Genomic DNA, 25563 nt, shown 5'->3' on the forward strand with positions numbered 1-25563 from the left:
TAGGGCTCATGGGATGCAGTCATTAGACTCGATTACAAACGCGACAATGGGAAAGTCAAAGGAACTCAGCACAGATCTGAAAAAACAAATAATTAATTTTTTTTAAAGTCAGGAAAGCAGTTTAAGGTCCCAAGAGCGACTGTGCAGACAATTGTTCGTAAGTATAAAGTGCACGGCACAGTTTTGTCACTGCCACGATCAGGAAGAAAATGCAAGCTATCACCTGCTGCTGAGAGAAAATTGGTCAAGATGATCAAGAGTCAACCGAGAACCACCAAAAAGCAGGTCAGCAATGAATTGGAAGCTGCTGGAACACAAGTGTCAGTGTCCACAGTCAAGCGTGTTTTGCATCGCCATGGACTGAGAGGCTACCATGCAAGAAGGAAGCCCTTGCTCCAGAAGCGACACCTTAAGGCTCATCTAAAGTTTTCTGCTGATCACATGGACAAAGATAAGACCTTCTGGAGGAAATTTCTGTGGTCAGATGAAACAAAAAATTAGCTGTACGTTTGGAGGAGAAATGGTGAGGCCTATCCTACAGTCAAGCATGGTGGTGGTAGTATTATGCTCTGGGCCTGTTTTGCTGCCAATGGAACTGGTGCTTTACAGAGAGTAAATGGGACAATGAAAAAGGAGGATTACCTCCAAATTCTTCAGGACAACCTAAAATCATCAGCCCGGAGGTTGGGTCTTGGGCGCAGTTGGGTGTTCCAACAGGACAATGACCCCAAACACGCGTCAAAAGTGGTAAAGGAATGGCTAAATCAGGATAGAATTAAGGTTTTAGAATGGCCTTCCCAAAGTCCTGACTTAAACGTGTGGACAATGCTGAAGAAACAAGTCCATTTCAGAAAACCAACACATTTAGCTGAACTGCACCAATTTTATCAAGAGGAGTGGTAAAAGCTCAAGCAGAAGCTTGTGGATGGCTATCAAAAGCGCCTTATTGCAGTGAAACTTGCCAAGGGACATGTGACCAAATATTAACATTGCTGTATGCATACTTTTGACCCAGCAGATTAGGTCACATTTTCAGTAGACCCATAATAAATTCATAAAAGAACCAAACTTCATGAATGATTTTGTGACAAACAAGTATGTGAAAAATAAGAGTTGTAGAAATGATTGGAAACTCAACACAGCCATGACATTATGTTCTTTACAAGTGTATGTAAACTTTTGACCATGACTGTATATCTTACATTGGGTCAGCACACATAAGCTCTAATAATGCAGAACTGTAACGTTGCAGGATTCTTATTCATGCTGATTTTTTTTTCTTCTCTTTTGTGGAACATAGTCATAAAAAATAATTTAGCGAGGTGAACATTTTTTTTAGTATATGTTTGCTAAATAGTAAGAGGAGACAGGTTATACCTTGTCTATCAATGATTAGAAATACAGTACCGTTATGTATTTTTATACGGTTTGATGTATCAAGAGGATCTTTGTTCTCAAGCTTTATTTCAAGGCAGCATTAATGAATTCAACATGACATATGCTTCATATTTTTTAAATTAAGGACCTAACATTACTAGAACTACTACATTTATGTTTACAGTATTTATTTAAGTTAATTCTACAGTAAATTATTATATTTGTTTTTGATATTGTTTTCCCACTATTTTTCAATAAAACAAGCTAAATAATGCTTTAGTTCACGGGTCCCCCAAACTACGGCAAGTTTAAAAAAAAAAAAAAAAAAAAAATATATATATATATATATATATATATATATATATATATATATATATATATATATATATATATATATCTCTCTATATATATATATATATATAGATATATATGCCGGGGTAGAGCGGAATATACATTCGGTCAGGAAAAAACACATATATATATACTAAAAACACATATATATACACTATATAATCCATACTAGCCTGTTTTGCAGGTTTTCCTGCTCCTCAGGGGATTTTATAATTCAATAAAATCCCCTGAAGAGCAGGGAAACATGCGAAACAGGCTTGTAGGGATGAAATAGCACCTGTTTTTTGCCTGACCTAATATATATATATATATATATATATATATATATATATATATATATATATATATATATATATATATAAGGTTTAATTATAACAATACTTATAAAGAGGTTAATTTGTGTCTTAATCACAAAAGCTTATTTTGGACCCTGAATTTTTATATAACTGATTTTTTTGCGTTTGGATATTGTCAATTCAAGTTTGTTTTTTTTGCATCAAGTAATGTTGACAATTTCATTGACTAAAAAATTGTGAGCCAAATTCGTTTGTTTAAAAATTAATATTTCAATATTTCGCACTTTGGGGAAATTAAGCAATGAGTCGTGTCTCAACACCAGCCAATGATGAATTTTGTGTTTTTAAACACACACATTTTGCCCACATTTTTTTATTTAATGAAATTGTCATCATATCCATCCATCCATTTTCTACCGCTTATTCCCTTTTGGGGTCGCGGGGGGCGCTGGAGCCTATCTCAGCTACAATCGGGCGGAAGGCGGAGTACACCCTGGACAAGTCGCCACCTCATCACAGGGCCAACACAGATAGACAGACAACATTCACACTCACATTCACACACTAGGGCCAATTTAGTGTTGCCAATCAACCTATCCCCAGGTGCATGTCTTTGGAGGTGGGAGGAAGCCGGAGTACCCGGAGGGAACCCACGCAGTCACGGGGAGAACATGCAAACTCCACACAGAAAGATCCCGAGCCCGGGATTGAACCCAAGACTAGTCAGGACCTTCGTATTGTGAGGCAGATGCACTAACCCCTCTCCCACCGTGCTGTCCCATTGTCATCATAACTTTATGTAAAAAAAATATATATAGTTCAGAAAATTCAAATGCCAAAAATTCAGTGACATAAATTCAGTGTCCAAAAAAGCCTTTGCATATCAATAAAGACACAAATGAACCTCTTTATACTCATTTTTATGTTATAGTATACTATTCAGTGGTTAATTTTATGTGGTTATTTCATTTTCTATGTTTTTATTTAACCTTTATTTAACCAGGAACTAAAAAAAAACATTGAGATGAAAAACCTCTTTAGCCTACATTACACATTAAAATGACAGGACAGACATCAAATAGCCTCAGTTACAAGTAACTGAGGCTATTTGAAATGAATAATATCGTTCTTAATTTTGTTACATATTATATATTTTATTTTTACAATGTAGAAAAATACATACAATAATGTCAAATGAATTTAAATAAAAATATTAAAGACATAAGTGTCTTTGAAATAGAAACAATTTGTTTTTTGTACTTTAATATTATGCTACATTCTTTACTTTTTTCAGTCTTCTCAGCCATCAGGTAATGATCTTTAAGTCTTTGCAGTTAACTAAACATCATTTTTATTGCTGTAATTGTTTTATTGTATTTAATCATCTTTCAGTCTGAGTATATTCTTCTTCTTTTTGACATTGACTGAAGTGACGAGGTGCCTTGATCTTCTTTCAACTAGCCCACCTCCTGTCTTTGCTTTCAAACATGCACAACACACTCATTTTTCCCCCCTTCCTGATGTTTCTCCCCAAGCTCATCTTTTCTGTGGCTCTCTGTGCTCTTTGCAGTGAAGAAGCAGGACGGCGCTGCCGCCATGGAGATGCAACCCCTGAAGAGCGCCGAGGGAGGCGAGGAGGAGAAGGAGCGGAAGAAGGTGTCCATCCCCAAGAAGGAGAAGTCTGTGCTGCAAGGGAAGCTTACTAAGCTGGCCGTTCAAATCGGCAAAGCAGGTACTGTAGAGCAAAGTCTTTGGGGGGAACCTTCCATGCCTTCCCAGCAGGCACAATACATTGATACAATGTAGTGTTGAATAGATGTTCAGAATAAACTTCATATAATATATAATTCAATACATATTAGTGTTGTTCCGATACCAATATTTTAGTACCGGTACCAAAATGTATTTCAATACTTTTTGGTACTTTTCAATACTTTTCTAAATAAAGGGGATCATAAAAAATTGCATTATTAGCTTTATTATAACAAAAAACCTTAGGGTACATTAAACATATGTTTCTTATTGCACGTGTGTCCTTAAATGAAATAGTGAACATACAAGACAACTTGTCTTTTATTAGTAAGTAAGCAAACAAAGGCTCCTAATTAGTCTGCTGACATATGCAGTAACATATTGTGTCATTTTCCATTCTATTAATTTGTCAAAATTATTAAGGACAAGTGGTAGAAAATTAATTATTAATCTACTTGTTCATTTACTGTTAATATCTACCGTATTTTTCGGACTATAAGTCGCAGTTTTTTTCATAGTTTAGCCGGGCTCCAGTGCGACTTATATATATTTTTTTCCTTCTTTATTATGCATTTTCGGCAGGTGCGACTTATACTCCGGTGCGACTTATACTCCGAAAAATACGGTAGTTATAGTTCTGGTTTAACATGATACCACAAATTTGGGTATCAATCCGATACCAAGTCGTTACATATTTCTTGAGTTTATAAACATAATATACATTTAAAAAAAACGAAAGATTGTGATGCCAAAAAAAATTGATGTAATCATAGTAGTATCGACTAGATACGCTCCTGTACTTGGTATCATTACAGTGGATGTTAGGTGTAGATCCACCAATGGCGTTTGTGTACATTGTAACGCCGGTGAGCTACGGTGTGTTTTGATTGATTGATTGAGACTTTTATTAGTAGGTTGCACAGTGAAGTACATATTCCGTACAATTGACCACTAAATGGTAACACCCGAATAAGTTTTTCAACTTGTTTAAGTCGGGGTCCACTTAAATTGATTCATGATACAGATATATACTATCATATATACTATCATCATAATACAGTCATCACACAAGATAATCATCAGGGTGTATACATTGAATTATTTACATTATTTACAATTCGGGGTGTGGAGGGGGGGGTTAGGTTTGGTTGTGTAGTGAAGCATGTTTAGCTATTCCTCGTTCTCTAGGGATGATACTTGTAAGAAACATACTTTATTTGTCGCCATGGAGGATTAGTGAATTTGGGTATCAATCCGATGCCAAGTAGTTACAGGATCATACATTGGTCATATTCAAAGTCCTCATGTGTCCAGGGACACATTTCCTGAGTTTATAAACATCATATAAATAAAGAAGAAAACGAAAGAAGATGTTGTGGTGCCAAAAAATATTGACGTAATCATAGTAGTATCGACTAGATACGCGCCTGTACTTTGGTATGGGGGTGGACCGGTACTTTTCAGAGGCGGTATAGTACCGAATATGATTCATTAGTATCGCGGTACTGTACTAATACCGGTATACTGTACAACCCTAATACAATGTTGATTATACTTTTGTTTTTTGAAACTGACTTCTAAACGACGTTGCAAAATAGTTGTATTTGTAAACTGAGACAACGTTGGATCCACCAAATTTCAATGGTCAAATCAACGTCACAAACCTGACATTAAATAAACGTCGTCAAAGAGGATGTTGTTTCAACGTTGGATTCGTGTTGTAGAATATTGGTTGGGGAATGACCAAAATTCAATGATCAAATCAACGCCAGAACCCAACATTGATTGAACAATGTCAAAAAACATGTTGTTTCAACGTTATGTTTGAGTTGCTCAACGTCGGGACCTAATTCAACGACTTCTCAATGTTGTTTTCATGTCTTGTGCCTGCTAGGCTATGTCCTTAAGTAGTATCATTTGTAGTTTTTCTGCAAAAAATCTTTCTCATACACTTTTCAGAACAAACCCATGATCAGTCTTTATATTAGAGAGCACACTCTGCAGGTGTGGTTTTATAATTATGTTGGGGGTTTTTTTGTCAGAGGGTTTTGTTGTGCTGATGCCATAAAATATAAGTGCGTATCATCTGTCATTTCAATGGTTTTTTTTTTTAATACCATACATACCAGGGATGGTCTCTTGTGGGTATACACTTTCTGACTTCTGTAATGTTTATAGGTACTCTTGTACCCACTGGTAGTCTTGGGTGTTGAGAATACCATGCATCTCCCCTGGTCTGCTGGCAGGATTCGAACGTTTACATCCTTGCTCAGCGATGTCACAGCTAGGGATGATGTTTGATAAGAAATTATCGAGTTCAAGCCCATTATCGAATCCTCTTATCGAACCGATTCCTTGTCGATTCTCTTATCGAATCCAGATAGGTTGTTGTATATGGAAAAAAACACAATATTTGGTTTAACAAAAGCTCACTTTTATTTTATAAGAAAAATAAATAAATAAATATTGACTGCTACCGCCTCTAAAAAAAATAAAACAAAAATAAATATTGACTGTTGTTACCCAAAGTATATTAAGTGGGATTTTTCAGAAAAACAAATATATACAGTAACACAAAAACAACCTGTCTCTGTGGTCACTATAGGTGAATAGCCATGCCTTGAGGCGTTTTTTCCGGTCCATTATTTTTGCTGCTTGTGTGACATCACAGGAAATGACGTAGCTCAGTCTAATGACTAAGCTACGTCATTTCCTGTGATGTCCCACAGGGCATTTCGTGTGGGACGGGATTCGTTCCCAGGGATTCGAATAAAGAACCAACTCTTTTTCTTTACTATAGCGGCCTCGATAACGGGAACCGATTCTCAAAAAGGGATTCGAGTCCATGGAATCGGTTCTTTTCTTATCGAATGGTTCTTTTCTTATCGAACAACCGGGAGAACCGGTTTCGAACATCATCCCTAGTCACAGCTTTCCTCTTCTCAAAGGAGAGTTTGGAGGGGAGGCTTGGTCTTAGAGAGAGCTGCTGCCCTTTGTAACCTAATTTGTTCCCCTTCGTTTTCTGCTGGGTTATTCTTCCTTGTGACTAATTCTGTACAAATGAACTGTAGGAACTTATTGCGGAGTCATGGCAAAGTTCTACCCTTTAGCCAATTCCCTCTTTCCTAATTAGGCATATAATTATGCTGGACAAATTCCCTACCTAACTATAGTGTGATTAAGTATCAGTTACCTTCACAGTTTGTTGCCCTGAGGTCAGGGGTCGGCAACCCAAAATGTTGAAAGAGCCATATTGGACCAAAAATACAAAAAACAAATCTGTCTGGAGCCGCAAAAAATTAAAAGTCTTATATAAAAGTTATAATGAAGGGAACACATGATGTAAGTGTCTATATTAGCCATATTAGCCTACTATCAAAATTACTTTAAAAGTCTTATATAAGTATAATAAAGTTAAAGTTAACGTACCAATGAATGTCACGCACACACGAGGTGCGGCAAAATTATTCTCTGCATTTGACTCATCACCCTTGATCACCCCCTGGGAGGTGAGGGGAGCAGTGGGCAGCAGCGGTGGCCGCGCCCCGGAAGAATTTTTGGTGATTTAACCCCCAATTCCAACCCTTCATGCTGAGTGCCAAGCAGGGAGGTAATGGGTCCCATTTTTATGAAAACAACACATGATGTAAATGTCTATATTAGCTATATTAGCCTACTATTAAAGGCTGACGCAAATCTTCGTTGACAGAAATGTTGTATTTTAATTTCGATTCTACACATTTTTGCAACATTGGAAATCATTAGTAAAATGGAGGCTTTTCACAGGATGAGATAACTTCTGGAAATGACTGGCTTAGAATGGCCAAAGGTATAGATGTGTGTGTCCAAGTTAAAGGAAACAGGCTGTCTTCTTCTAATGGATTTATTACAATCTTTGCAAGCTGGGTAACGTTTGCTGTGGTCTGGAACAACATGGCACACAATCAACTATGAGAAATGCAGCCAATATTACATACAGAAAATGTGTCATGAGACATGCAAATATACATTAAACACACCAAGGACGTAAGTAAAGGAAATTAAATGAGATCAAATATAACTACAAATGATAAATAAATGATAAATGGGTTGTACTTGTATAGCGCTTTTCTACCTTCAAGGTACTCAAAGCGCTTTGACACTACTTCCACATTTACCCATTCACGCACACATTCACACACTGATGGAGGGAGCTGCCATGCAAGGCGCTAACCAGCACCCATCAGGAGCAAGGGTGAAGTGTCTTGCTCAGGACACAACAGACATGACGAGGTTGGTACTAGGTGGGGATTGAACCAGGGACCCTCGGGTCGCGCACGGCCATTCTTCCACTGCGCCACGCCGTCCCTCTATCTAAATGAGGCATAATGATGCAATATGTACATACCAGAGGTGTGGACTTGAGTCACATGACTTGGACTCGAGTCAGACTCGAGTCATGAATTTGATGACTTTAGACTCGACTTGACAAAATGTAAAAAGACTTGCAACTCGACTTAGACTTTAACATCAACGACTTGTGACTTCACTTGGACTTGAGCCTTTTGAATTGACATGACTTGACATGACTTGCTACTTTCCCCAAAACCCAAAGATGAAAAAGTTATTCGGGAGCGCTCGGTATTTTTCATTGTGTACTTGTCTATCAGCGTTGCGTGTGTCAGCTGGTGTGCTGTCAGTACAACAGCCAATCAAATTAGATCTACTTTGTTTTCATCACACAGCATTCATCCAATCAAATTGCAAGACAACCAACGAAGAAGACATGTCCAAACCACACGCCAGTGAACAAAAAATGATACCTAAAATAATTTCGTTTGGGTATAAAAATTACGAGGTGGTCAACACAAAACGGTTTGCAATATGCAACACATGCGGTTCGAAAATTACTGATGGAGAGGAAACAACTTCCAACTTCGTCCGGCATTTGAAGTTGCACAAAGAACGGTAAGTTTTGAATGTAAGATAACGTTTATTGGCTAAGTAACGTGACTTTTATTTGCTGTGTAGTTAAATCAGTGAGGCTGTAAACTCACTGCTAACGTTATAACGTTATTGCAAACACGGGAATCTGTTGCAGTTCACTACCTTATTCATACTTTTTGTTCAGTGATTTTTTTTTAAGCAGGGTTAGTCAATATATCACACGTAACGTTAGACGGCAGTCAGCAGCACCGCGTATTTTAGCCACTTAAAAAAAGACAAAAATAGTAAAATAAAGGTCAGTTAAAATGTATACTATATTATGAATATGTGTACCGTTTTAGCTAGCTTTCTGACATACTGTTGGTTGTTTACCTCAGTGGTCCCCAACCACCGGGCCGCGGCCCGCTACTGGTCCGTGGATCGATTGGTATCGGGCCGCACAAGAAATATATATACATATATTTTTTCTTTTTTTAATTAAATCAACATAAAAAACACAAGATACACTTACAAGTAGTGCACCAACCCAAAAAAACTCTCTCCCCCCTTTTGTTCTGGGCATTGAACATGAAGACTCTTCCTTCACTGTTACGAGTGGCCATGAGAGTCTTGGCAGTGCCTGCCTCCAGTGCTCCAGTGGAGCGAGTTTTCAGCCATGGTGGCATCATACTACGCCCCCATCGTGCACAAATGACTGACAGACTCTTGGCTAATTTGGTCTTTTGCAAATGCAATGCAGCATAGGGCCCTGACATATAAAAAGTACAACTTTTTTGTTATGTTCACGTATATGTCATGTTTTTTCAATGTTAACACTTTTGTACAAATAAGTACATTTGCACTTTATTTTTCAATGTGTTTGTTCTGTAAAGGAATGAGTTAATGTTTAAAATGACTGGTTAATAATGCTATTATGAAGTGCAATGTCAGCACAATTTTCTTTCCTGCAATTTAAAATGCACTTGTTTTAATAAATAAATACAGCGTTTGAAAAGCATACACAATCTGTGTTAATATATTAGTCTGTGGTTAAAAGGACTTGAAAGGACTCGAAACTCAAAATGCAGGACTTAGGACTTGACTTGAGACTTTCCAGTCTTGACTTTGGACTTGACTCGGGGCTTGCCTGTCTTGACTCGGGACTTGACTCGGACTTGAGGGCAAAGACTTGAGACTTACTTGTGACTTGCAAAACAATGACTTGGTCCCACCTCTGGTACATACAACTAGCCTAAATAGCATGTTAGCATCGATTAGCTTGCAGTCATGCACTGACCAAATATGCCTGATAGGCACTTCAGCAAATCAATAAAATCAACAAAGCTCATCTTTGTACATTCACACACAGCATAAAACGTTTGGTGGACAAAATGAGACAGAGAAGGAGTGCCAAAAAACACCACTTTCTGTGGCAGCATCGGAGAAGTTGTACATGTAAACAAACTACGATGAGTTCAAGAATCGCTGAAACTAGTAGGACAAAACGGTGCTCGCCAAATACTCTCATCAGTGAAGCATGTATAATATAGTCAGTGGGATTTCTAGCAATTAGGAAGGTTTGTGTCATGTTTGTTCTCCTACAGAAAATATATTTAAACAAAAAATTGTTTTTTCTTCATGTTTTTCCATTATCACACATCTCTGAAAGAGATCCAGGCAGCCACTAGGGCGACGCTAAAGCATGCGGCTCTGGAGCCGCGGGTTGCTGACCCCCGCCCTAGGTATATACTTGTGATGTGGAAGTGTTATTTCTAAGTAAAACTTTCTTCTTTGACTTGCTTTATTTGAGTTGAGCAAGTTGGGCTTGGGTTGTGAAATTCATCTTTTCGCAGACCTCCACTGGCAGGATTGTTTGTAATTTGCAAAAGTAATTCGTTGGATTTTACCTAAAGGCTTTCATCGGTAAAATTGACTTGTCTTACTTTGTCATTCAGTTCAGAGTTGTTTTTGGTAGGATTGTGTCTGTCCTGTAGCGTTTCATGGTGGAACAAAGGCAGAGGCTTGTGGGTATGAGGCCATTTTGCTTGCATCTCAGGTGCAACCTCAGGTGGTTTCGGTAGTCAGCAACTTTTAGAGCCAACTTTTTTATATTCCTGCACCAATTTTAGGGTATGTCGGTCCACCTTTTGCAGCTATTACAGCTTCAACTCTTCTGGGAAGGCTGTCCACAAGGTTGTGGAGTGTTTTTATAGGATTTTTCCACCATTCTTCCAAAAGCGCTTTGGTGAGGTCACACACTGATGTTGGTCGAGAAGGCCTGGCTCTCAGTTTACGTTCTAATTCATCCCAAAGGTGTTCTATCGGGTTCAGGTCAGGACTGTGCAGGCCAGTCAAGTGTATCCACACCAGACTCTGTCATTCATGTCTTTATGGACCTTGCTTTGTGCACTTGTGCACAGTCATGTTGGAAGAGGAAGGGGAGTCCAGTGGCGACGTGCTTTACACCACTGCATCCCACGCTTTGCATTGGACTTGGTGATGTATGGCTTAGATGCAGCTGCTCGGCCATGGAAACCCATTCCATGAAGCTCTCTGCGTACTGTACGTGGGCTAATTGGAAGGTCACATGAAGTTTGGAGCTCTGTAGCAACTGACTGTGCAGAAAGTCGGCGACCTCTTTGCACTATGCGCTTCAGCATCCGCTGACCCCTCTCTGTCAGTTTACGTGGCCTACCACTTGGTGACTGAGTTGCTGTTGTTCTCAATCTCTTCCATTTTCTTATAATAAAGCCGACAGTTGACTTTGGAATACTGAGGAGCGAGGAAATTTCACGACTGGATTTGTTGCACAGGTGGCATCCTATGACAGTTCCACACTGGAAATCACTGAGCTCCTGAGAGCGGCCCATTCTTTCACAAATGTTTGTAGAAACAGTCTCCATGCCTAAGTGCTTGATTTTATACACCTGTGGCCGGGCCAAGTGATTAGGACACCTGATCAATGTTCCCTCTCATTTTTCATGTGTGTGAGCAAACGCAAAAACTCCCTGAGCATTCAGTGGAGCCCATGTGAGCAACATCAGACGTGCGCACTGTGGCTACACCAGCAGCACACCTGTCCCAAACCTGACTAAATAACAAGTTCAATCTCCATCCATCCATCCATCCATCCATTTTCTACCGCTTGTCCCTTTCGGGGTCGCGGGGGGTCAGGGGCGTCACTAGCTTTTAAGGACAGGGGGGGCTTAGCCCCCAGGAGATGCACAGGATGTGAGCGAACGTAGCGCACAGCACAAAACCTCACAAACGGCTAACAAAGACTTAGAAATTATTCATTGTTATTATTATTAATTCAGTCGGTTTATTTTCAATCTGTGTTCAGTACAACAGGGACGGCGTGGCGAAGTTGGTAGAGTGGCCGTGCCAGCAATCGGAGTGTTGCTGGTTACTGGGGTTCAATCCCCACCTTCTACCATCCTAGTCATGTCCGTTGTGTCCTTGGGCAAGACACTTCACCCTTGCTTGATGGCTGCTGGTTAGCGCCTTGCATGGCAGCTCCCACCATCAGTGTGTGAATGGGTGAATGTGGAAATACTGTCAAAGCGCTTTGAGTACCTTGAAGGTAGAAAAGCGCTATACAAGTATAACCCATTTATCATTTATCATTTATTACAACAACAAACATGGGTTTGCACAGTGACATTTTGTTTACAGCATCAACAAGAAACAAACATTAGCCTCTATGTTATTACTTCACAACATAGAGGCTAATGCCACAACTTTCACTCACAATATAATAATCGTTTGTTCCCAAATATTTTGAAGTTGCACAGATTACATTTTGGGCACATATGTGTCTAAAATGATTGTAAATTCAAGCCCTGGAAATATTACTTAATTACTTGAATTAAAGTAATATCTGGATAGGGATAATTTGGCTTATATATAATATATTTATATATATATATTATGGCAAGTCGTTAAGGAAATTAAATATATATGGAAGTCTGAATAGAAATGAAAAACGTTTATATATACTGTAAATAAGAAAGACTTAGAGTCCGTCTGCTGATCTGAAAAAGAGCCAAAGCTGTCAAAGAGCTGAGGGACCATCTTCAAAGTGCAATGCTGAAACAAATAATGCAAACAACAAAATGTAACTTCCAGGGCTTGAGATTAACGTAGTCCTGTCGTCCCGGGGACGGTAAAAAAAATGCACGGGACGAAATTAAATGCTCTCCGGGACGATGGCTTTTAACCATTTTTTTTCTTTTTATGTATTTATTCATTTTACATTTTATATTAAATGTCTTGGTTTTTTCTCCCTCTGAAAATCCTATGAAATGTTTAACAAGCCATCCTATAACAATACAACAGCTATTACACTATTATATTTTTTTATCGTGTTCTGTTTGTGTTGTGTTGTGTTTGCTCGGTACTCGTTTTATCTTTTAACCTGCTCATTGTACAGCACTTTGGCTACCCCTGTGGTAAATTTTAAATGTGCTCTATAAATAAAGTTGATTTGATTTGATTTGATTAATGTAACAATACAATAAAACAAATATATTTAATGATGTTTTTTTCATTATTTTAACAATAGGCTAATGTATATTACTTTATATAGATTCTACAAGAAACACAAAACTTAAAAACTAAATTATTTACAATTGCAGACACAAGGTTTCGTGCAGCTTTACTCATTGTAAAGGAAGACGGAAGTCCACGCAGGAGAAAAATGACTACAAAGATGGTGTCTGGGTTTTTCTTATATATATATATATATATATAAATACATATTAAGTCTTTCATACATATATATATATATATATATATATATATATATATATATACTGTACATATATACTGTATATATATATATTGTATATATATATACATATGAAAGACTTAAAGGTATACGAGATAGGCTCCAGCGACCCCAAAGGGAATAAGCGGTAGAAAATGGATGGATGGATAGAGGATGTTGTGGATCATGTTGACTATTGGTCCTCCTAATTGTCAATCATTCTGGTGATGTTACGTAAGGACATTTATATATATATATATATATATATATATATATATATATATATATATATATATATATATATATATATATATATATATCAAATAAAACAAATGGCTTTTCAACAAGCCATTTTTTATTTATTTATTTATTACAACGCCAAAATAGGCCTAACAACGCCAATGGTTGTAATTCTGTAGCACTTTGAGATTTGGAATCAAATGTAAAGTAGATTACAAATACAATCTATTATATCAATAAATTATATATATATATATATATGTCCTTACGTAACATCACCAGAATGATTGACAATTAGGAGGACCAATAGTCAACATGATCCACCCAGAAATAAATAAAACAAATGGCTTATCGATAAGCCATTTAAAAAAAAAAAATGTTTTAATATTTATTTATATGTATCATTATTCTCCTACTCACCTTTCCAGTAGAGGCCTCTCCCCTCTCACTTTATGTGCTCCTCTGCCCTGACTCCTACAGGTCAATAGGGGTTGTGGAGTGATTATTATTATTATCTACTGATGATAGTCATACGTGAATGAGCTCAGCTCCTGTTCTCCTCCATATGTAAAGTAAGAAACACAGCTGATACGCCAGAAGGAAGTAACCCCAAATATAGCAAATGGTAAAAAAGAGTGCACAGTTAACTTTATAAATAACCATTTCAGGCTAACTAACTAACTAAGTAGCAGCATTGTTTAGAGTGGGAATGTAACTTTTTGTCAAACACAGACCTGGTGTAAAGTGGACATACTTGCCAACCTTGAGACCTCCGATTTCGGGAGGTGGGGGGGCGTGGTTGGGGGCATGGTTAAGAGGGGAGGAGTATATTTACAGCTAGAATTCACCAAGTCAAGTATTTCATATATATACATATAAGAAATACTTGACTTTCAGTGAATTCTAGCTATATATATATATATATACATATATATATATATATATATATATATATATATATATATATATATATATATAAATAAGAGAAATACTTGAATTTCAGTGTTCATTTATTTACACATATACAAACACATAACACTCATCTACTCATTGTTGAGTTAAGGGTTGAATTGTCCATCCTTGTTCTATTCTCTGTCACTATTTTTCTATCCATGCTGAACACCCTCTCTGATGATGCATTCTGCTTCGTCTCCTTGTTGTGTGCGCAGTTGTGCACTGCACTCTCTAAAAGCCCTAGATGTTATTGTCACATATGCATGTACAGTAGATGGCAGTATTGTCCTGTTTAAGAGTGTCACAACATTGCTGTTTACGGCAGACGAACTGCTTTTCGGTAGACGAAAACATGACTGCTGTAGTTGTGTGTTGTTACCGCGCTGGGAGGACGTTAATGAAACTGCCTAACAATAAACCCACATAAGAAACCAAGAACTCGCCCTCGATCATTCTACAGTTATAACGTCATTGGGCAGGCACGCTGTTTATATTGTGGGAAGGCGGATGTGAAAACAGGCTGGACTCAGGTCCGCCTGAATTTTGGGAGATTTTCGGGAGAAAATTTGTCCCGGGAGGTTTTCGGGAGAGGCGCTGAATTTCGGGAGTCTCCCGGAAAATCCGGGAGGGTTGGCAAGTATGAAAGTGGAGCTAATACATTTTAATACAAGCAGTCATGAATACTTACTTTCTTGAAAAAGTTTCTTATGTCCATTTTGCATCCGTTCACATTCTTGTTCTGCAGTGCTGTGTGCTAATGTGCTTCCTACACCTGCAGGACCGCAAGCAAGGTCGCAGAGAAAATGTGGACTGGATTTTGAGTGATGTGGGCATTTTCTATATGAACAAGTCCAAGGACCGCAAGCAAGGTCGCAGAGAAAATGCGGACTGGATTTTGAGTGATGTCGGCATTTTCTATATGAACAAGTGGAATGGATTGGATACTGACGCACTAAAGGGGCTCTCTACCTTACGCTATGAAGTGAGGGGAAACTGAGTGAATAATGACAGGTTATATGATTATTTATTTAAACTCAAATTCGGGCCACTTTATAATGAATATGTCGGCATGTATTTGTAAAAAAAAAATTGTTTTATTTTTTTTTAACACCAAATTATTTAGGGGGGCTTAAGAATATTTTAGGGGGGCTTGAGCCCCCCTAAAATAAGCCTAGCAACGCCAATGCGGGGGGTGCTGGAGCCTATCTCAGCTGCATTGGGGCGGAAGGCGGGGTACACCCTGGACAAGTCCCCACCTCATCGCAGGGCCAACACAGATAGACAACCTCCTCTTATTATTATAATCAAATGACAGCAGTCATTTCCATGAGGTTATTTTCTAATATAAGTGTTTAGGCCCACTTACAATGACTATAACAAAAAATATTGTTTTTCATTAACTGTGTACTTGTATTGTTTGTCTGAGTGGAGGTCCTGCTTTGGAAATAATTTGTACCCCTTTCAGACATTGCATTTAGTTCCAATTAAAACATCCACATGTTGCACAATGAGATGTAAGCAGGGGATCATATGTACATTCCTGCAACTTCCTGTTTGTAAAAAATATATTTTGATTAGTATTTATTTAATATAGTAACAGCATTTCATGATTAATATTTATAAATTAAGATTCCTAATAATTGACACTAGAATAAGCACACATTTGATTGGTAAATCATAGTGTAACGACCTGGAATGACACTTTATGTGTGGTGTTGGAGTTGTCCGACTTTTTGTGTGGCTGTAAACGCATCACTGGCTAAGTGCCATATGTGCATGTGTTGGCGCAAGTGAGAAAGAGCGAGCGGCTGCTGTTAATACAACAAAGTTGCTTTTGGTCTGGTTTGTACTGCAGAAAATGACCACTTTTGCTAGATATCATTTTTTTACTAATGTTTTGGTGATGTGTTTATGGCCGACAATGAAGAGTTTTGCTCAGTAAAGTGATGGATGGAATTCATGTCCTCAAAGCGTCTCAACAGACGTTGCAATATTTGAACAATGATGACGAAAACTGTTTTCTCTGTCGTGTCCGTGTGTCGAAAATTGTTACGCGCTTATTTTTATTATTTGATTTTGTGCGTGGCATAGATTTGCAGAGGACGCTTGAGCAGTGCGCAATTGCACAGGCGCGCACCTTAGAAGGAACGTTGCACCTGATTCTCATCATTTGGATGGGTGGCCAAATACTTTTGGCTATATAGTGTATATGAGGACCTACGCACATTTCTAATGCAGTTTTTGCTGTGGAGGAATTACGTGCTCTTTATTTTTAGCAGCACATGCCCACATGTCCGCACAGTGGGTGTCCTCTCTGCAGCCTTAAGGTGGACCGCGCATGTAAAGGTCTCATCGGAACAAAGGCCTTCATTAACGCGCCATTTTAGTGCAAACTGGAAGCTTTTCTCTTGCATTTCCCGAGAACTTCTTCAAGAAGCTCTCGTTATAGTGACATAGCCGTTACATCAGCCCGTAATGGCGTGAGTGACGGAATGAGGACGTGGTGTCGGAACAATGCGACGCTGTTGGATGGATTAGCATAGTGCCGGCACGCTTGGATCATAAGGTTCTCTCGGTGCACAGACGCTTTTGGACTTTGTTCAGCTCGTGTTATTCCCCCCGCGTGTGGTTTTGCTACGTACTGTCATTTCTTCATGCACTCTGCCTGACACTCTGGTGCTGCAGAGCAGGATTTTGAGTTGTGCGAGGTGATTTGAGGTGCAGATATCCTAAGCAACTCTGACGAGTCTGAAATGTACTCCCCTTTGCTGCATTTGCATCCGTTTTAAAGCTAATTATTGCATGAATCTGGTTTAAATTAAACCAGCTTTTTTAAAGAGACAAGCACACATCTGTTTTTCTTTTTTTTTTGCATTCTATATCGTGAATAAATGTTCGCAAAAGTCAGCTAACAATAGAGTCAAGGGGAGTCGCTCTATTCACTGCAAAAAGTCAGTGTTCAAAAACAAGGAAAAAAAATACAAAAATGAGGGGTATTTTATTTGAACTAAGCAAAATTATCTGTCAATAGAACAAGAACATTTGCCTTGTCAAGACTTTCCAAAACAAGTAAAATTAGCTAACCTCAATGAACCCAAAAATACCTTAAAAGAAGTATATTCTTACTAATAAGTGCACTTTTCTATGTTGAAAAATATTCTTAAATTAAGTAAATGCTAGTGCCATTATAACTGACATAATGATATGCGCTCGGCATTACATTTCTTGAAACCAGCAAACTTATACTAAAAACTGATTTATTGTTCTTAATAAAAAGGCAACAAGGCAACCGCTTGTTACTCTCGGGGTCTCCTAGCCGCTCAGGCAAATTATATGGTCTAAAAATGCATTTTTCCATCGATAACATGACATCATCGCGCCAAATGCGTGCTCTTTCAATTAGTGCGCATATATACAGCCCCCGGCCAAAATGATTTTAATTGTAATTTTGAGGAATTTATCTGAATGTGCATGAACTATTTCTGTTAAAAATTGTTAGAAATGTCACATGTTAAATGTTTAAATATTAACTGTCAGTTTACTGTACTGTGCCAACTGTGCTACTATATGAGTACATCTTTTCTATTGTTTCATTGAAAATAAAACAGCAAAGTCCATTTGGCTGTCATCTGTTTTAATTATCAGACACAATTATGTCAAAGTCATGATTTTTTTTTTCATGCTTGAAATAAGAAATTATTACTTTAAAAAAGTAGTTGTATACTTGTGAGTGTTGATGACACAGCTTTGCAACAGTTGATATTCTAGTTTCAAGCATGTTTTACTCAATATAGGTCATCAAATCTCAGCAACAAGCTGTAATATCTTACTGAGATCATTTAGGACCAAATCCCTTAAAACAAGTAAAAGACTCTAACATAAAATCTGCTTAGTGAGAATAATTATCTTATTAGACATAAAATAAGCAAATATCACCCTTTTTTGAGATATTTAATCTTACTTGGATTTTAGTTTTTGCAGTGTTTCGCCTATAAAGCGCTATAAAAACATCCAAAAACCTCCATCTTTAATTTTTTTACATGCCGTAAGTAAACATGTAATGTAGTAACAGACACATTCATAATAACATGTAATATTTTCGTATTTTTCCATTTTGTGCGGGACATTTTAGCTAGATTGGTTGACCAATGTGGCCGCCATCAATCAAAATGTCTCTGCAGGAGCACCAATATATTTAGCAGCTAATTGTCAATAAGTCATTTAACATCTTTGTAATTATCATAAAACTTTGAGAATATCTGTAATAGGATAGGATACACTTTTATTTATCCCACATTGGGGAAATCACATTGTTGCAGTGCAGGTTTTTACATACAGTAACAGAAGTAAAGCGTAATGAAAAACAAGAAGGTTTTAATAAATACTACAAAACCCAAAACCAGTGAAGTTGGTACGTTGTGTAAAAAAAAACAGAATACAATGATTTGATAATCTCTTTCAACCTATATTCAATTGAATAGACCACAAAGACAAGATATTTAATGTTGGAACTGGTAAACATTGTTATTTTTTGCAAATATTAGCTCATTTGGAATTTGATGCCTGCAACATGTTTCAAAAAAAGCTGGCACAAGTGGCAAAAAAGACTGAGAAAGTTGAGGAATGCTCATCAAATACTTATTTGGAACATCCCACAGGTGAACAGGCTAATTGGGAACAGGTGGGTGCCATGATTGGGTATTAAAGCAGCTTCCATGAAATGCTCAGTCATTCACAAACAAGGATGGAGCGAGGGTCACCACTTTGTGAACAAATGCGTGAGCAAATTGTTCAAGAACAACATTTGTCAACTCGCTATTGCAAGGAATTTAGATATTTCACCATATACGGTTCGTAACATCATCAAAAGGTTCAGAGAACCTGGAGAAATCACTGCACGTAAGCGGCAATGCCCGTGATCTTCGATCTCTCAGGCGGTACTGCATCAAAAAGCGACATTAGTGTGTAAAGGATATCACCACATGGGTTCAGGAACACTTCAGAAAACCACTGTCAGTAACTACAGTTGGTAGCTACATCTGTAAGTGCAAGTTAAAACTCTACTATGCAAAGCCAAACCCATTTATCAACAACACCCAGAAACGTTTTGCTGTGCCCGAGCTCATCTAAGATGGACTGAAAAAAAGAAAATTGTTTCTCAGTTTTAACATTAAATATCTTGTCTTTGCAGTCTATTCAATGGAATATATGTTGAAAAGGATTTGCAAATTATTATGTTCTGATTTTATTTATGATTTACACATATTGGTTTAGTACACAGTGTAACCCCAATTTAAGACTTAATTGGTTCTTGAACAGGGTTCGTAAATTGTGAAGTTTGTATAGTAACAAAAAATAAATTTAAATAATGGGTTCCAGCTTTGACAAAAGTCCATCTTTTTGTAGACTTTGAACACAATATTAATGTGCTATACAATACTGCATATCAAGGACTCCATCTCCTCACTAAAATACTGTGCCCTGCTTTTTGCCTGCAGGCGGAATGCACAAATAAATGAATGAAGGGTTTTGCACACAGAGGCACATTTAGCTGGATCCAAAAGTTCACAAATAGAGGGAATGGTAAATCGAGGTCTATATCAGAGCTGGGCAAATATTTTAAAACTTGGGGGCCACATAGAGAGAAAAAATGTGTCTGGGGGGAGCCAATGTGTATGTGTGTATACATGATATATACATTTTTAGCTGTAAAAACCTGCTGTACAGTATGAGTTTGGGTGCCTTTTTTTCCCAGGAACACTAATACCAAAAGTCACAATGTCCGATATAGTTCTAAAAAAGTTATGACAGACCTCAAAAGAACGTAATGGAATTTTAGTTTTTTTACTGAATGGGACACCCAAAATGTACACTAAAATAAAGAAAGTGGGATTTACAATATTAACTATGAACAATAAAACACTGAATATTAACAACATATGAACATCGCTCCTCTTGTATTTCTCAGACCAGCTCCTCCATAGATATATTTTACAATTAAGCAAAACACTACACAAATGTAACAAACAAACAAGGGTAATAAACACCTACAATATGATGTATTATCACTTTTATGCAGAAATTTGTTGTAAATATTTGCTTCTGCATCTGTCTTACAAAGCATTTTGGTAACAACCCATATGAAGCACCACAATACAACCACAATAATAAACATGTTGTAACATGACTAGCTCTGACAATATACAGTAAAAGGTTGTGCAGGTATTTTTTTGGAAAAAGTGAGTGTATTCACTTTCTAGCACTGCTTCTCTGTCAGCTTTCTTGCACAAAACCCCCTTCGTCCCCCGACTAGCTGCTTTATGAAAAAATATCGATCTTTCCACTCGAGGGAATTGTTCCCATTTGTCGTCTATTTAAGCCAAACACATAGACTGATTAAAGCACCTGCACTTGTTGCCCTTATATCATAAATCGGCCCCGTAAGCCACGTTTGAATGATTACACTTCATATTTAGTCTGTAGTGGACTTGCTCTCAGTGACAAAGACGGAACGATAAACAATGCTCCTTTAATTAAGTGCACGATAGTTGCCGGGTGCGTGCTCTATAAAGCAACTAGATGAGGCAACTCCTGAAGGAATTGCGTGTGAATGCTCCAATGCTGAAGTTGAACTGAAATGCTGATAGAATGTAGAATGTATGTAAGAGTAGTTTGAATGTTGAAGAGTTAGAATTCCCGGTAAGGTCTATTCAGGTGTACTGAATAGTCGAACCTCGGATTCAGGAGGAACAGTGTGGTTTTCGTCCTGGTCGTGGAACTGTGGACCAGCTCTATACTCTCGGCAGGGTCCTTGAGGGTGCATGGGAGTTTGCCCAACCAGTCTACATGTGCTTTGTGGACTTGGAGAAGGCATTCGACCGTGTACCCCGGGAAGTCCTGTGGGGAGTGCTCAGAGAGTATGGGGTAACGGACTGTCTTATTGTGGCAGTTCGCTCCCTATATAATCAGTGTCAGAGCTTGGTCCGCATTGCCGGCAGTACGTCGGACACGTTTCCAGTGAGGGTTGGACTCCGCCAAGGCTGCCCTTTGTCACCGATTCTGTTCATAACCTTTATGGACAGAATTTCTAGGCGCAGTCAGGGCGTTGAGGGTATCTGGTTTGGTGGCTGCAGGATTAGGTCTCTGCTATTTGCAGATGATGTGGTCCTGATGGCTTCCTCCGGCCAAGATCTTCAGCTCTCGCTGGATCGGTTCGCAGCCGAGTGTGAAGCGACTGCAAGCACCTCCAAGTCCGAGTCCATGGTTCTCTCCCGGAAAAGGGTGGAGTGCCATCTCCGGGTTGGGGAGGAGATCTTGCCCCAAGTGGAGGAGTTCAAGTACCTCGGAGTCTTGTTCACGAGTGGGGGAAGAGTGGATCGTGAGATCGACAGGCGGATCGGTGCGGCGTCTTCAGTAATGCGGACGCTGTATCGATCCGTTGTGGTGAAGAAGGAGCTGAGCCGGAAGGCAAAGCTCTTGATTTACCGGTCGATCTACGTTCCCATCCTCACCTATGGTCATGAGCTTTGGGTCATGACCGAAAGGACAAGATCACGGGTACAAGCGGCCGAAATGAGTTTCCTCCGCCGAGTGGCGGGGCTCTCCCTTAGAGATAGGGTGAGAAGCTCTGTCATTCGGGGGGAGCTCAAAGTAAAGCCGCTGCTCCTCCACATCGAGAGGAGTCAGATGAGGTGGTTCGGGCATCTGGTCAGGATGCCACCCGAACGCCTCCCTAGGAAGGTGTTTCGGGCACATCCGACCGGTAGGAGGCCACGGGGAAGACCCAGGACACGCTGGGAAGACTATCTCTCCCGGCTGGCCTGGGAACGCCTCGGGATCCCCCGGGAGGAGCTGGACGAAGTGGCTGGGGAGAGGGAAGTCTGGGCTTCCCTGCTTAAGCTGCTGCCCCCGCGACCCGACCTCGGATAAGCGGAAGAAGATGGATGGATGGATGGAGTTAGAATTTCCAGGATAACCGTAATTTGGTTCGGAACCTGGGAAAGTGTTAGTTTGAATGTCCAAGATGAGTTGAAAGTGTTGAAGGTGGAAGGGTTTGAATCGGTTGAAGAATGTGGGAATCGTGGAAGTTTGAAAAAAAAAAAGAAAAAAAAAAAAAAAAGGAATTATGGGAAATCCGGGAATTTTTTTTTTTAGATTGTTGAGGTAAAGCACACAATTCCCAAACAGGCTGAATATTTTGAAGCTGTAACTGTTTGAATCAGATGAAAAATGTAGGAGTTGTGGAACTTTGAAGAATGTCCCATTGATTTCAATGGGAATTTCCCCAAAATTTGGGAATTTCAGAAAAAGCGGGACATTTTTTGAGAATGGTAAAAAACTTGAATGTTTTGAATGAGTTGAAATGGTTGTTGAAATGTTTCAGATCGGTCAAGAAATGTTGAAGTAGTAACATGTTGAATTGAGAAATTGTATTACAGAATTCCTGGAATTTCGGGAAAAACTGGAATTTTTCCAGTTTAAAGAACAACTTCGTTTTTTGTCCTAATTAAGAGGAATGTTTTGATCATGGAACGGTTGAAATGCGTTGAAAACTGTGAAAGGAGTAGTCACCAGAAAAAAAAAGGGTAGAAATAAGGCTTTCCAGGATGTGTTGAAGGTGGAATGGTTTGAATAGGTAAAAAAATTTGGAAAGGATTAAAGTTTGAAAAATGGCCAATAAATTTTAAACGGGAAAAATGTCCCGAAAAACCGGAAAATCTGGGGATTTTTAGAAATTTGTCAAGGAAAAGCCCGCGATTCTCGAATAGGCTGAACAGTTTGAAGTTGGAACGGTTTGAATCGGTTGAAAAATGTGGGGATTGTGGAAGTTTGAAAAATGGACAATTCATTTTGAATGGGGACAATGAAAAAAAAAAAAAGGAATTATGGGAAATCCGGGAATTTTTTTTTTTTATTGTTGAAATCAAATCAAATCAAATCAACTTTATTTATAAAGCACATTTAAAATTGACCACAGGGGTAGCCAAAGTAGAGCACACAATTCCCAAACAGGCTGAATATTTTCAAGTTGTAACAGTTTGAATCAGATGAAAATTGTGGGAATTGTAGAACTTTGAAGAATGTCCCATTCATTTAAATGGGAATTTCCAAACATTTTGGGAATTTCGGGAAAAGCGGGACATTTTTTGAAAATGGTAAAAAAAACTGAATGTTCTGAATGAGTTGAAATGGTTGTTGAAATTTTTCAGATCGGTCGAGAAATGTTGAAGTAGTAACATGTTGAATTGAGAAATTGTATTACGGAATTCCTGGAATTTCGGGAAAACCAGGAATTTTTCCAGTTAAAAAAACAACTTTGTTTTTTATCCTAATTAAGAGGAATGTTTTGAGGGTGGAACGGTTGAAATGCGTTGAAAAATGTGGAAGGAGTAGTCGCCAGAAAAATAGGGTGGAAATAGGGCTTTCCAGGATGTGTTGAATGTGGAATGGTTTGAATAGGTTAAAAAAATTTGGATAGGGTGAAAGTTTGAAAAATGGCCAATTCATTTTAAACGGGAAAAATGTCCCGGACAACCTGGAAATCTGAGAATTTTTTTTTATTTTTCAAGGGAAAGCCCGTGATTCCCGAATAGGCTGAACAGTTTGAAGTTGGAATGGTTTGAATCGGTTGAAAAATGTGGGGATTGTGGAAGTTTGAAAAATTCATTTTGAATGGGGACAATGAAAAAAAAAAAAGGAATTATGGGAAATCCGGGAATTTTTTTTTTTTAATTGTTGAAGTAGAGCACACAATTCCCAAACAGGCTGAATATTTTCAAGTTGTAACAGTTTGAATCAGATGAAAAATGTGGGAGTTGTGGAACTTTGAAGAATGTCCTATTCAGTTAAATGGGAATTTCCAAACATTTTGGGAATTTCGGGAAAAGCGGGACATTTTTTGAAAATGGTAAAAAACTTGAATGTTTTGAATGAGTTGAAATGGTTGTTGAAATGTTTCAGATCGGTCGAGAAATGTTGAAGTAGTAACATGTTGAAATGAGAAATTGTATTACAGAATTCCTGGAATTTCAGGAAAAACTGGAATTTTTCCAGTTTAAAAAACAACTTCGTTTTTTGTCCTAATTAAGAGGAATGTTTTGACCGTGGAACGGTTGAAATGCGTTGAAAACTGTGAAAGGAGTAGCCGCCAGAAAAAAAAGGGTAGAAATAAGGCTTTCCAGAATGTGTTGAAGGTGGAATTGTTTGAATCGGTTAAAATATATGGAAATGGTGAAAGTTTGAAAAATGGCCAATTCATTTTAAATGGGAAAAATGTCCCAGAAATCTGGGAATTTTTTAAAATTTGTCAAGGAAAAGCCCACAATTCCCGAATAGGCTGAACAGTTTGAAGTTGGAACGGTTTGAATCGGTTGAAAAATGTGGGAATTGTGGAAGTTTGAAAAATGGACAATTCATTTTGAATGGGGAAAATAAAAAAAATTAAAAATAAATTATGGGGAATCCTGGATTTTTTTTTTTTAGAATTGTTGAAGTAGAGCACACAATTCCCAAACAGGCTGAATATTTTCAAGTTGTAACAATTTGAATCAGATGAAAAATGTTAGAGTTGTGGAACTTTGAAGAATGTCCCATTGATTTCAATGGGAATTTCCCAAAAATTTGGGAATTTCGGGAAAAGCGGGACATTTTTTGAAAATGGTAAAAAACCTGAATGTTCTGAATGAGTTGAAATGGTTGTTATTGAAATTTTTCAAATCGGTCAAGAAATGTTGAAGTTGTAACATGTTGAATTGAGAAATTGTATAACGTAATTCCTGGAAATTCAGGAATTTCTTCCAGTTAAAAAAAACGTATTCATTTTTTGTCCTAATTAAGAGGAATGTTTTGAGGGTGGAACGGTTGAAATGCGTTGAAAAATGTGGAAGCAGAAGTCGCCAGTAAAATAGGGTGGAAATAGGG

At 38.2% G+C, this 25563-nt stretch overlaps 1 protein-coding gene across 10 annotated transcripts in view; it reads left to right on the forward strand.

Annotated features, from left to right (window-relative positions):
* atp2b2 (ATPase plasma membrane Ca2+ transporting 2) overlaps positions 1-25563 on the forward strand; it is a 291015-nt gene that overhangs the window by 180802 nt on the left and 84650 nt on the right. For all 10 annotated transcript variants that reach the window (XM_061938488.2, XM_061938418.2, XM_061938435.2 and 7 more), the window contains one exon: positions 3595-3756. In XM_061938488.2, the coding sequence (XP_061794472.2) occupies positions 3595-3756 (162 nt within the window). The remainder of the gene's footprint in view (positions 1-3594; positions 3757-25563) is intronic.

This window comes from Nerophis lumbriciformis, linkage group LG03 (assembly GCF_033978685.3).
Source record: "Nerophis lumbriciformis linkage group LG03, RoL_Nlum_v2.1, whole genome shotgun sequence".
Lineage (NCBI taxonomy): Eukaryota > Metazoa > Chordata > Actinopteri > Syngnathiformes > Syngnathidae > Nerophis > Nerophis lumbriciformis.